Source organism: Haliotis rufescens, unplaced genomic scaffold (genome assembly GCF_023055435.1).
Source record: "Haliotis rufescens isolate VD_foot unplaced genomic scaffold, xgHalRufe1.0.p SCAF_111, whole genome shotgun sequence".
Classification (NCBI taxonomy): domain Eukaryota; kingdom Metazoa; phylum Mollusca; class Gastropoda; order Lepetellida; family Haliotidae; genus Haliotis; species Haliotis rufescens.
The window spans coordinates 319,665-332,766 of NW_025963793.1; the positions used below are offsets into that span (position 1 = coordinate 319,665).

Here is a 13,102-nt window from a genome sequence, read left to right on the forward strand (position 1 = left end):
AAACCTCAGCGACAAAACACCCTTGTAAACTTGTAAACTATATTCACACGTGTCCCTCCTTGAAAATACAATATTATATAATTGTGGATCGCAGTGACAAAGGCACCCTGGTTTTAATGCGATACTCGTGTATATTGAATAGTGTTACGGCGACTGGTTTCAACCTAGTAACGTTTGTAATGATTTGGTCAATTTTCAAGGGTATACTTATTTTCGCCTGGCAGTTTATTTTTCAAAACGTACAATTATTCTTTTTTAAAGTTGGAGCCAAACATGTGTTTTTGCCCATAACACATTATTTGAGGGCATTTTCTTTTTCTTTCCTTTTTTTGGGAACATATTTCTATAATCCCCTGAAAGAATTTGAAATGGTCGTTTCCTCGACAAGTGTGGGTCATATATTGGTTGGTCTTGGAATTTCTTGGAATCTTTTCCTAGTGAATTACAGTTTATATAACTTATGGATTTAGAACCAGAAGATAAAGAAAACAAACAACGGTACTGGTGGAGGATACTTATCCGGGAAATCAATGTTTTGTGATATGTTGTGACTATCGGGCATTTCTTATGTATGTATGTATGCAATGTATGTATGTTTTGTTTGTGTTGTTTGTTTGTTTGTTGTAACACGCCATCAATATTCCAGCTATATGACGACGGTCTGTTAAAAATCTGTAAATATACGATGACATGCTCGCTGACTTGGTTGATGCATGTCATCGTATCTCAATTGCGTAGATCGATGCTCATGATATCAATCACTGGATTGTCTGGTCCAGACTCGATTATTTGCAGACCGCCGTCACATAGCTGCACTATTGCTGAGTGCGGCGTTAAACAACAAACCAACCAACCAATCGAAGTGCACCCAACCTTCTGGACAGCAACCGTAGGTCGTTGTCAATAAAGAATCAACTGCAGAAAGAAGGTGCGAAAAAATCAGCAGCTTTAAAGTGCACATAGTTTACTGAACCTTATCATAAATCGTATTTATATCTCCCGAGAGATTAGCTGCTGTTCCACAATAGTGTCCAGATATCTACAGCAACAAAGTAGCATTTTCCACGGATAGTTAAGAAATGCTAATGTTTGCAGTAGGCCATGGGCGGTTATTTCAGTGAGAAGCAGCCCCATTATGACATAAACAGGCAGATATTGCAGGGATAAAAGCTTAACGGCCAATCAACTGTCGACAAGTCGACAGAATTTACATCTGACATTACAAATATTCCTCAATATTTTACCTGGTAGGACGAGATGATGACATGAATGCAACATAACTTGGGTTGTTTACTACCCATGGAGACGAAACTGCATGTTGAATGTTGATTCATTTACCGGGGTAATAATATCAACCACTTAGAGCATGCCATTCTGTAGTGTGTAGTCTTAATGTGCATATTTCTAATGCGCCAAATCCACACCCCGAAGCATGCTCAAAGCACTACACCGGTCAGTGGATGAATGTGCTCTCGATTTTCATTCTGAGCTCAAATACGGGGCACGGGTGGCCCAGTCATTAAAGGCGCCGCGATTCAGAGTTGCGTCCCTTGGGCACGCCAGAAACCTATGACTGTGGGTTCGAGTCCCGGTTCGCCCCGATTATGTTTCCAGGTTTGTCAGCACCATACCCGTAATCGTGGGTTTCACCGAAGTGGTAAACGTCTGAGAACTGCATCACTTCGGGATTTCCTCCCTCATTAAGCTGACACGCCGTGAAAAACTGGAATACTGTAAAAAGCGGCGTTAAACCCAACTCACTCACTCACTCACCCTGAGCTCAATTCCGGGGGAGCATACAACCAGGCTCTAGAAAGTTTTTAGTCACATTATTATCTCATCCTATCGGGTACCCATTCACTGCTGTTCATTAACAGCTTATTATTATGAATATATTAATACTATTATTATTCTTATGGTTTGTTTACATGTTTGTTGACAGACAACAGTATGTAAATAATCGAAGTCTGGTTGATATCATGATCATCGGGACACGATCGGGACACTATGCCACAAGACCCGTGAAGATCCGGGGTAGAATAGGTCTTCAGCAATCCATGCATGCCGTAAGAGGCGATTTTGCTTGTCGTAAGAGACGACTAACGGGATCGGGTGGTCAGGCTCGCTGACTTGGTTGATGTATGTCCTTCATCGATGCCCATTTCTGGTGTCCCCCGCCGTGATATTGCTGGAATATTCCTAAAAGCGGCGTAAAACCACACTCACTCACTCACAAGCTGGAATAAAAATTTTGATAGCAACGATGGAGGTAGAAGTTTTAAAATGTTACAATATAAAATTAGGTGTGTATTGTTAAGATTCCATCACGGTCAATCCCTCACACCAACCAGCGTCCAACACTGAAGTCATCTCAAGACACACGTAACTTTTAGTGGCGTGCACCGTATGACAACGAACGCGTGGCAAAAACGACCTGACCCACTGAAGCTCTTTACCAATATGGCAGTCACATTAAAGGTCATGTTAGACTGATTAGATTATCAAAAAACCTGTCACAAACATTACCGTCATCATGGGGGTCTCTAAGTGCCTTCAAGCCACGGGGGTTCAGCTCAATAATAAAGGCGGTGGATTAAACGAGTCTTAGACCCAACTGAACTGTGACTGACGAGAGTCGCATCCAGGATGCTGGGGCTACAGAAACCCTGGATGCGGTGGTTTAGGGGGTCCTCCTCTGGTTCATTACAGATCTCCTAACAACGACTCACTCAGCCGGAACTCACTAAAGGCATATTACAGCACCCCCTTTGAAACGCTCTCACTGCGGGACATTTTGCTGCCATGGTTTCACCTGACGATGAAAGCAGTATTGGTTCAGCGACTGCAGACATTGTTCGGAGTATTTGCCCCGATTCGGAAGATGTAGATGGGTATCTCTTTATAATTTCGGAACGGATTCTTAATTGTGCAAATGGTGTTCATTTCCATCTAATCCTTCAATGTAAACCATCAATAATCATTTATGGTTTGTTTGAAAACGGATATAAAATCCGTACTAGTTGGTCGTATTTTCCCTACAAATGCAACTGCACAGCTGACAGTCCTGTTTTACGAGGATAACATCGGCTGATTGGGGAGTCTTTCATTAACAAGGAAGGGTTGATTAATTTGAGGTTCTGATTAACTCTCCGACGACAAATACACTGCCAGCGAGGAGTCTCATTGAATGGGCATTTTAACGGTATCACAAGGTGATTAGGGCACAGGATGATGAAATCATCCTTTGTCAAATTCAGTTTGATTGTACACAAATTAATTATGCTTGATAACACAGATAGACAGTACAGGGTGTTCAGTACAAACATGTTAAACGGCAACGTCTTCGGCAATATGTCCCATTTGTAATGGGGTGATATGATTCTATTATTACGGGGGCTTGATTTTAAAGATTGCGTTAAAGGTAAAACTATAAATAGCAAGATATTTTATATTATAATTAGTTTATATAATTAGACGGGAGCTTAATTTGAAATAATACGTGGAAGGTAAAACTATATACAGCACAGTATTTTAAATGACAATTAACTATTATCAGAAATCCATACAAAATTAGTACAAAAACTGATTTGGTCATTTCTGCATGGATTGGGATTGATTTGTGTGAAAAGAATGAGGTACTGCAAAACTTTGGTGAAAAGACTGAAAAGACGTGAGAGCCTGGCGCCGAAACACACCAGCATGACATGCACGTGCAACATTTGCATGCCATCACAATCTTACAGCAAGTGAACAGCAAACAAATGCCACGACTGAAGCAACGTCAATGCAACAGCGCCATCGGCCGACTGTAAACAGGAGAATCATCTTCAGCCGTCGCCAGGTTTTTCCACGTAGCACCGGACTGTGGGACCGTTATCAGACACACGGGACAATTCATGACCTTACGATATCCGACCAGCCACGTATCACGACTAGAGCAAAGGGCAGATACATACGGCTACGTTACTTGCATGGAAGAACCACCACGGCCACCACTACAACAACGGCAATACCAGGATTGCGAAGGACATCAGCCCAGACAGTGACAAGCCGTTTACGCGCTGAAGGTATTCGCGTTCGAGTTCGAGGTTCGACTTGCATCGTCGGCTGCGACGTCAAAGGTGTCAAGGTGACAGAGTATCACAACTGCGATGGAGACAGGTTTGCTTTTGTGACGCGTCACTTTTTATGCTTCGCCGTGCGGATGGTAGGCAGGCGTCGCGGGGAACGTTTTGTACAAAACTAATGCAGGAAGTGGACAGATTTGGTGGTGGTGGTGGTGTGGTGATGTCGGCAGCCATCTCCTACACTGGTGGAACAGTCCTGATGCAAGTTCTGGAGAATTTAACGACACAACGTTACGCGAATGAAATTGTTCGGCCACACGTCCTTCCAATTATGCAACAAGCGAAAGTCATTTTCAACAAGACATGACCTCACACGGCAAGACTGACAACAGCCTTTTTCAGGAATCACACCATCCAGGTCCTGCCATGGCCCTACAGGTCTCCAAATCGAACATTTATGTGAAGCACTGGATAAACGACTGCGAGCACGTCAGCTACAACGACAGTTGGCACAAGCACTGCAGGCAGAGTGGGTGAACATTCCCCAGGCCACAATTCGGGATCTGAATGCTTCAATGGGACGACGATGACAGTCAGTTTGGGACTCTAATGGTGGTTCATACTAGATATTAAGAAAACCTTCACATTGATAATTTACTGTTCCATGTGAGCCATATGGAACCTGGGCCAATGACAATGATGTGTGCCAATTGTGAACAATCGATTACCCTCGTGTGGTTATTTATGTGATATATAAAATATACACCAAAATTCACTTTGCGTTTCTTTTTTTGCAGAGTATTCAGCATAATCGAATAGCCGTTTTTGTTGTTGTTTGTTGCATATGTATATCTTCTTTTGCCCGGCAATTTAGATTCCTGGACTGATATGATACGAGGCATGTCAATAAACAGTTAACCATACATTCCCATGTTTACTGAATTACCACTGGCGTACGTGCAGATTGACGGGTCTGTGGTATGCCAGTAGTAGTATTACTTTATACTCCACTGCTGAGACAATCGTCTGATAGACAGGTATTTATGTGACTTGTATGGCAACTTACAGATTGGTGGGTCTGTCTGTGACAGGTGTGACGCCATGCTCTACTGCCGAGACAATCTACGGATGGACATGTATGTATTAAGTAGTATGACGTCATTCTCTTCTCTTGAGACAACCTACAGATTGACGGATGTGTCTGTGACAAGTATGACGTCTTGCTCTACTGCTGAGAGAATCTGTAGATTGACGGGTCTGTCTGTGACTAGTATGGCGTCATCCTCTACTGCTGACACCATCTGCAGAGAGGCGGATCTGTCTGACACTAGTATGACGTCATCCGCTACTGCTGACATCACCTACAGAGAGGCCGATCTGTCTGTGACTAGTATGATGTCATACTCCACTGCTAAGACAATCTACAGATGGACGGGTTTGTCTGTTAGTAGTATGATGTCTTACTCCACTGCTAAGACAATCTACAGATGGACGGGTTTGTCTGTTAGTAGTATGATGTCATACTCCACTGCTAAGACAATCTACAAATGGCCGGGTATGTCTGTTAGAAGTATGATGTCATACTCCAATGCTGAGACAATCTACAAATGGACGGGTCTGTCTGGTACTAGTATGATGTCATACTCCACTGCTAAGACAATCTACAAATGGCCGGGTCTGTCTGTTAGAAGTATGATGTCATACTCCAATGCTGAGACAATCTACAAATGGACGGGTCTGTCTGGTACTAGTATGATGTCCTACTCCACTGCTAAGACAATCTACAGATGGACGGGTTTGTCTGTTAGTAGTATGATGTCATACTCCACTGCTAAGACAATCTACAGATGGACGGGTTTGTCTGTTAGTAGTATGATGTCTTACTCCACTGCTAAGACAATCTACAGATGGACGGGTTTGTCTGTTAGTAGTATGATGTCATACTCCACTGCTAAGACAATCTACAAATGGCCGGGTCTGTCTGTTAGAAGTATGATGTCATACTCCAATGCTGAGACAATCTACAAATGGACGGGTCTGTCTGGTACTAGAATGATGTCATACTCCACTGCTAAGACAATCTACAAATGGACGGGTCTGTCTGTTAGTAGTATGATGTCTTACTCCACTGCTAAGACAATCTACAGATGGACGGGTTTGTCTGTTAGTAGTATGATGTCATACTCCACTCTTAGGACAATCTACAGATGGACGGGTTTGTCTGTTAGTAGTATGAAGTCATACTCCACTGCTAAGACAATCTACAGATGGACGGGTTTGTCTGTTAGTAGTATGATGTCATACTCCACTGCTAAGACAATCTACAAATGTCCGGGTCTGTCTGTTAGAAGTATGATGTCATACTCCAATGCTGAGACAATCTACAAATGGACGGGTCTGTCTGGTACTAGAATAATGTCATACTCCACTGCTAAGACAATCTACAAATGGACGGGTCTGTCTGTTAGTAGTATGATGTCATTCTCCACTGCTAAGACAATCTACAAATGGCCGGGTCTGTCTGTTAGAAGTATGATGTCATACTCCAATGCTGAGACAATCTACAAATGGACGGGTCTGTCTGGTACTAGTATGATGTCATACTCCACTGCTAAGACAATCTACAAATGGACGGGTCTGTCTGTTAGTAGTATGATGTCTTACTCCACTGCTAAGACAATCTACAGATGGACGGGTTTGTCTGTTAGTAGTATGATGTCATACTCCACTGCTAAGACAATCTACAAATGGACGGGTCTGTCTGTTAGTAGTATGATGTCTTACTCCACTGCTAAGACAATCTACAAATGGACGGGTCTGTCTGGTACTAGTATGATGTCATACTCCACTGCTAAGACATTCTACAAATGGACGGGTTTGTCTGTTAGTAGTATGATGTCTTACTCCACTGCTAAGACAATCTACAAATGGACGGGTTTGTCTGTTAGTAGTATGATGTCATACTCCACTGCTAAGACAATCTACAAATGGCCGGGTCTGTCTGTTAGAAGTATGATGTCATACTCCAATGCTGAGACAATCTACAAATGGACGGGTCTGTCTGGTACTAGTATGATGTCCTACTCCACTGCTAAGACAATCCACAAATGGACGGGTCTGTCTGTTAGAAGTATGATGGCTTACTCCACTGCTAAGACAATCTACAGATGGACGGGTTTGTCTTTTAGTCGTATGATGTCATACTCCACTGCTAAGACAATCTACAGATTGACGGGTTTGTCTGTTAGTAGTATGATGTCTTACTCCACTGCTAAGACAATCTACAGATGGACGGGTTTGTCTGTTAGTGGTATGATGTCATACTCCACTGCTAAGATAATCTACAAATGGCCGGGTATGTCTGTTAGAAGTATGATGTCATACTCCAATGCTGAGACAATCTACAAATGGACGGGTCTGTCTGGTACTAGTATGATGTCATACTCCACTGCTAAGACAATCTACAAATGGACGGGTCTGTCTGTTAGTAGTATGAGGTCATACCCCGCTGCTAAGACAATCTACAGATGGACGGGTCTGTCTGTTAGTAGTATGATGTCATACTCCACTGCTCAGACAATCTACAGATGGACGGATCTGTCTAAAAAGCATGATGTCATACCCAACTCTTAATGTGTTTGTAGCTGACACACTTGTCTTTCTACCCTTGCTCCCCCAATGTACTCAAAGAAAGGTTCCTAAGACAGAAATGGGCTTCGGGAGTGACAACAACTCCTTCATCACAGGATATGGTCGGCCCAGCCTCCTCAGGCGCCGCAAATCACTGTTCAGAAACCTATGGTCGTGGGTTCGAATCCGAGATTCACCCTGATTATGGTTTTTGATTTGTTATTATCATTTGTTATTTAATTGTTTTTTATTGATATAATTTCATATTGTTTGTTATTATCCTGCCCGTGTTCGTGGGGTTCACCAAAGTGGTTAACGTCTAAAACCATTTTGGGTTTCATCCGACATCAAGCGCACACTCCGATAAAACCGAAACAATGTTCAGTGCTCACTCACTCACTCACTCACTCACTCTTTTAACACACAGACTTGTCATATCCATCGTCATCTTCAGTCAGCTGATTCCTGTCAGACAGATCAAATGATTTATGTGACTGAGTGCTAATACTAGTGTGCTAATTGAAACATCACGAAACGATTTTGTTCTGCACGCCATAGGTTAACAAGGGACAACTCAAATCACACAGAAGACGCTGAGGAAAATGTGTCTGACAACGTTATAATACAGTAAACTACGGTTATAACGAACACAATTATAACGAACTGGTGGATATAACGAACCGGTTTTTAGGCCCTGCCATTTGCTGTATCTCTGCTGTACATATGCTTATAACGAATTACGGTTATAACGAACTAGAATTTGTGGCCCCTTTGAGTTCGCTATAACCGTAGTTTGCTGTATAATAACTTTCAAGGTTGCAGTGACCAGGTTCTAATTATGTCGATACATGTCTAGAAATTACAGCGAAACATCAAAGTCACCTTTTTGGAAACATCAAAACACCTTTTTGGATAAACGGATCATCGAAGTATTTTTTTTGGATGAAATACGCGTTCCTTAAAGATAGATTAAAGCGATTTTCCCGGATTAACGGGATCTGACCAAACAATATTTCACTGTATCACATATATAACAGTTCTGGAGGAGTTCTCCAGCCTAGAGACTACAAAGAAACTAAACTGCAGTCGAGTCACATGTCATGATATCATTCATTGGTCATATAAAAATACTTTGTTCACAGAATACTTTGTTCTAAGTATGGGGGGGGGGGGGGGGGGGGGGGGGGGCGGTCGGGTAGCCTAGAGGTTAAAGCGTTCGCTCGTCTCGCCGAAGACATGGGTTCGATTCCCGACATGGGTACAATGTGTGAAGCCCATTTCTGGTGTCATGGAAATAATATATTTTGCAGCTGGTAAAACATAACTTTCAGAACAAGGTTCCGCGCTATATGAGATACATCCTCCATATATCGTGTCTATTTATTGCATACTTTGGTCTGGAATAAACCATACTAATATTTACTAAAACATGTTTCTCGTTCGAATATCTAAGCTCAAGCAGACTGAAGTTTTACATTTCCCTGTTGGATAAAAACATACATAAAATTTGTAACTCAGAAACAACTGTCAAAAAATACCGATATGCTGATATCACGTTTCCACCAAATGAAATATTCATAATCAGAACTTAATCCAATACTGTAGGGCCAATAAAAAGTAGACAAATACCTTCAATGAGTCGTATAATGATAACAACAATTATCACATAAAACCGTTTCAGAATTACAATTATTGAATAATTACAGAATATCTATTTCACATGGTAATTTTTCTGACATGAAAGTACAACTTCGCTGAAACTGTTTTACATGATACGAGAATATCGTGTTTTTAGCAACCCAGTAGTACTGAAAAAGATGGGGTTGTAACATCCTGCCCGGCTGATAACTCATATGATAAATATTTAGTGCCTGAGCGAATCGATGAAATATTTGTTATTGGTACTGTGGTGAGAACAAGTTTACCGTCCAGCCAGGCATGCTCTCGCCGAGAGACGTTGTACAATACAACCAAATTACCACTGTCAGGAGATTAGAGTTGACACGTGTTTACTATTTGCGAACTGGCGTGAACTAGGTAGTGGCGTTCATAATTGGGTGTACATATTCCACCTCATTGTACATGATCTAATCGTACACCACTGTGTCTGGGAGGGGTGGGGTTGGGTGGGTGTGTGTGTGGGGGGGTGGGTGGGTGGGGGGGGGGGGGATGAGGGATGGCGATGGGGATGGGAATTGATGTTAGGGAGGTGGGGGTATAAGGGGTGTTGTTGAGGAGGGATGAGGATGGAGGGTGAGGATGAAGAATAATATTGGGGAGTGACTGGGATTGGGGATGGTGTTTGGGAGGGATGCGGGTTGTGAATGGGGGATGATGTTTGGGAGGGATGCGGGTTGTGAATGGGGGATGGTGTTTGGGAGGGATGGGGATGGGGGATGATGTTGGGAGGGCTGCGGATTGTGAATGGGGGATGATGTTGGGATGCATGCGGATTGTGAATGGGGGATGGGCGGTGTTAGGGAGGGATGGGGAATGGTGTTTGGCAGGGATGGGGATTGGGGATGATGTGGGGGAGGGATGATGTTTGTGAATGGGGGATGATGTTGGGGAGGGATGCGGGTTGTGGATAGGGGATGATGTTGGGAGGCATGCGGGTTGTGAATGGGGGATGATGTTGGGGAGACATGCGGGTTGTGAATGGGTGATGATGTTGAGGAGGCATGTGGGTTGTGAATGGGGGATGATGTTGGGGAGGCATGCGGGTTGTGAATGGGGGATGATGTTGGGAGGCATGCGGATTGTGAATGGGGGATGATGTTGGGAGACATGCGGATTGTGAATGGGGGGTGGTGTTAGGGAGGGATGGGGGATGGTGTTTGGCAAGGATGGGGATGGGGGATGATGTGGGGGAGGGTTGGAGATGGGGGATGATGTGGGGGAGGCATGCGAGTTGTGAATGGGGGATGATGTTGGGGAGGGATGATGGTTGTGAATGGGGGATGATGTTAGGGAGGGATGCGGGTTGTGAATGGGGGATGATGTTGGGGAGCGATGCGGATGGGGGATGATGTTGGGAAGGGATGCAGGTTGTGAATGGGGGATGATGTTAGGGAGGGATGATGGTTGTGAATGGGGGATGATGTTGGGGAGGGATGCGGGTTGTGAATGGGGGATGATGTGGGGGAGGGATGGGGATGGGGGGATGATGTTGGGGAGGCATGCAGTTTGTGAATGGGGGATGATGTTTGGGAGGGATGATGGTTGTGAATGGGGGATGATGTTGGAGAGGGATAATGGTTGTGAATGGGGGATGATGTTGGGGAGGGATGCGGGTTGTGAATGGGGGATGATGTTGGGAGGCATGCGAGTTGTGAATGGGGGATGATGTTTGGGAGGCATGCGGGTTGTGGATGGGGGATGATGTTTGAGAGGGATGGGGATGGGGGATGATGTTGGGGAGACATGCGTGTTGTGAATGGGGGATGATGTTTGGAGGCATGCGGGTTGTGAATGGGGGATGATGTTGGGGAGACATGCGGGTTGTGAATGGGGGATGATGTTGGGGAGCGATGCGAGTTGTGAATGGGGGATGATGTTGGGGAGACATGCAGGTTGTGAATGGGGGATGATGTTGGGAGGCATGCGGGTTGTGAATGGGGGATGATGTTTGAGAGGGATGGGGATGGGGGATGATGTGGGGGAGGGATGCGGGTTGTGAATGGGGGATGATGTTGGGGAGGGATGCGGGTTGTGGATGGGGGATGATGTTTGAGAGGGATGGGGATGGGGGATGATGTGGGGGAGGGATGCGGGTTGTGAATGGGGGATGATGTTGGGAGGCATGCGAGTTGTGAATGGGGGATGATGTTTGGGAGGCATGCGGGTTGTGAATGGGGGATGAAGTTGGGGAGGCATGCGGTTGTGAATGGGGGATGATGTTTGGGAGGCATGCGTGTTGTGAATGGGGGATGATGTTTGGAGGCATGCGGGTTGTGAATGGGGGATGATGTTGGGGAGACATGCGGGTTGTGAATGGGGGATGATGTTGGGGAGCGATGCGAGTTGTGAATGGGGGATGATGTTGGGGAGACATGCGGGTTGTGAATGGGGGATGATGTTGGGAGGCATGCGGGTTGTGAATGGGGGATGATGTTGGGAGGCATGCGGGTTGTGAATGGGGGATGATGTTAGGGAGGGATGGGGATGAGTGATGATGTTGGGGAGGCATGCGGATTGTGAATGGGGGATGATGTTGGGGAGGGATACCGATGGGGGATGATGTTGGGGAGGCATGCGGATTTTGAATGGGGGATGATGCTGGGGAGGCATGCGGGTTGTGAATGGGGGATAATGTTGGGGAGGCATGCGGATTTTGAATGGGGGATGATGCTGGGGAGGCATGCGGGTTGTGAATGGGGGATGATGTTGGGGAGACATGCGGGTTGTGAATGGGGGATGATGTTGGGGAGGCATGCGGATTTTGAATGGGGGATGATGTTGGGGAGGGATGGGGATGGTGGATGATGTTAGGGAGGCATTCGGATTGTGAATGGGGGATGATGTTGGGGAGGGATGGGGATGGGGGATGATGTTTGGAGGCATGCGGGTTGTGAATGGGGGATGATGTTGGGGAGACATGCGGGTTGTGAATGGGGGATGATGTTTGGAGGCATGCGGGTTGTGAATGGGGGATGATGTTGGGGAGGCATGCTGGTTTTGAATGGGGGATGATGTTGGGGAGGCATGCGGGTTGTGAATGGGGGATAATGTTGGGGAGGCATGCGGGTTGTGAATGGGGGATGATGCTGGGGAGACATGCGGGTTGTGAATGGGGGATGATGTTGAGGAGGCATGAGGGTTGTGAATGGGGTATGATGTTGGGGAGACATGCGGGTTGTGAATGGGGGATGATGTTGGGGAGCGATGCGAGTTGTGAATGGGGGATGATGTTGGGGAGACATGCGGATTTTGAATGGGGGATGATGTTGGGGAGCGATGCGAGTTGTGAATGGGGGATGATGTTGGGGAGACATGCGGGTTGTGAATGGGGGATGATGTTGGGAAGCATGCGGGTTGTGAATTGGGTATGATGTTGGGAGACATGCGGGTTGTGAATGGGGGATGTTTTTTTTGTGTTGCGGAGGTGTCGGAACAGGGGATTGTTTTGGGAAAGGATGGGGATGGGGGTTGATATTGGGGAGGGGCGGGGATGGAGAATTGTTTTTGGGAGGGAAGTAAAAGGGGGTTGATGTTGGGGTGGGATGGGGATGGGGATGATGTTGGGGTGGGATGGGGATGGGGTTGATGTTGGGGAGGGATGGGGATAGGGTTGTTGTTGGGGAGGGATGGGGATTGTGAATGGGGATGATATTGGGGAGGGGTGGGGATGGGGTTTGATATTGGAGGGATGGGCATAATAATGTTGAGGAGGGATGCGGGTGGTG

General features: G+C 45.5%; 1 protein-coding gene across 1 annotated transcript; it reads right to left on the reverse strand.

Annotated features, from left to right (window-relative positions):
- Positions 1-8,113: 8,113 nt before the first annotated feature.
- On the reverse strand, positions 8,114-12,761 carry LOC125378148 (proline-rich extensin-like protein EPR1). The gene is made up of 2 exons (XM_048393052.1): positions 9,982-12,761; positions 8,114-8,162 (listed from the first exon to the last, which is right to left on the reverse strand). The coding sequence occupies exons 1-2, from the start codon at positions 12,759-12,761 to the stop codon at positions 8,114-8,116; spliced, it is 2,829 nt and encodes a 942-aa protein (XP_048249009.1).
- Between the last annotated feature and the right edge of the window lie 341 nt (positions 12,762-13,102).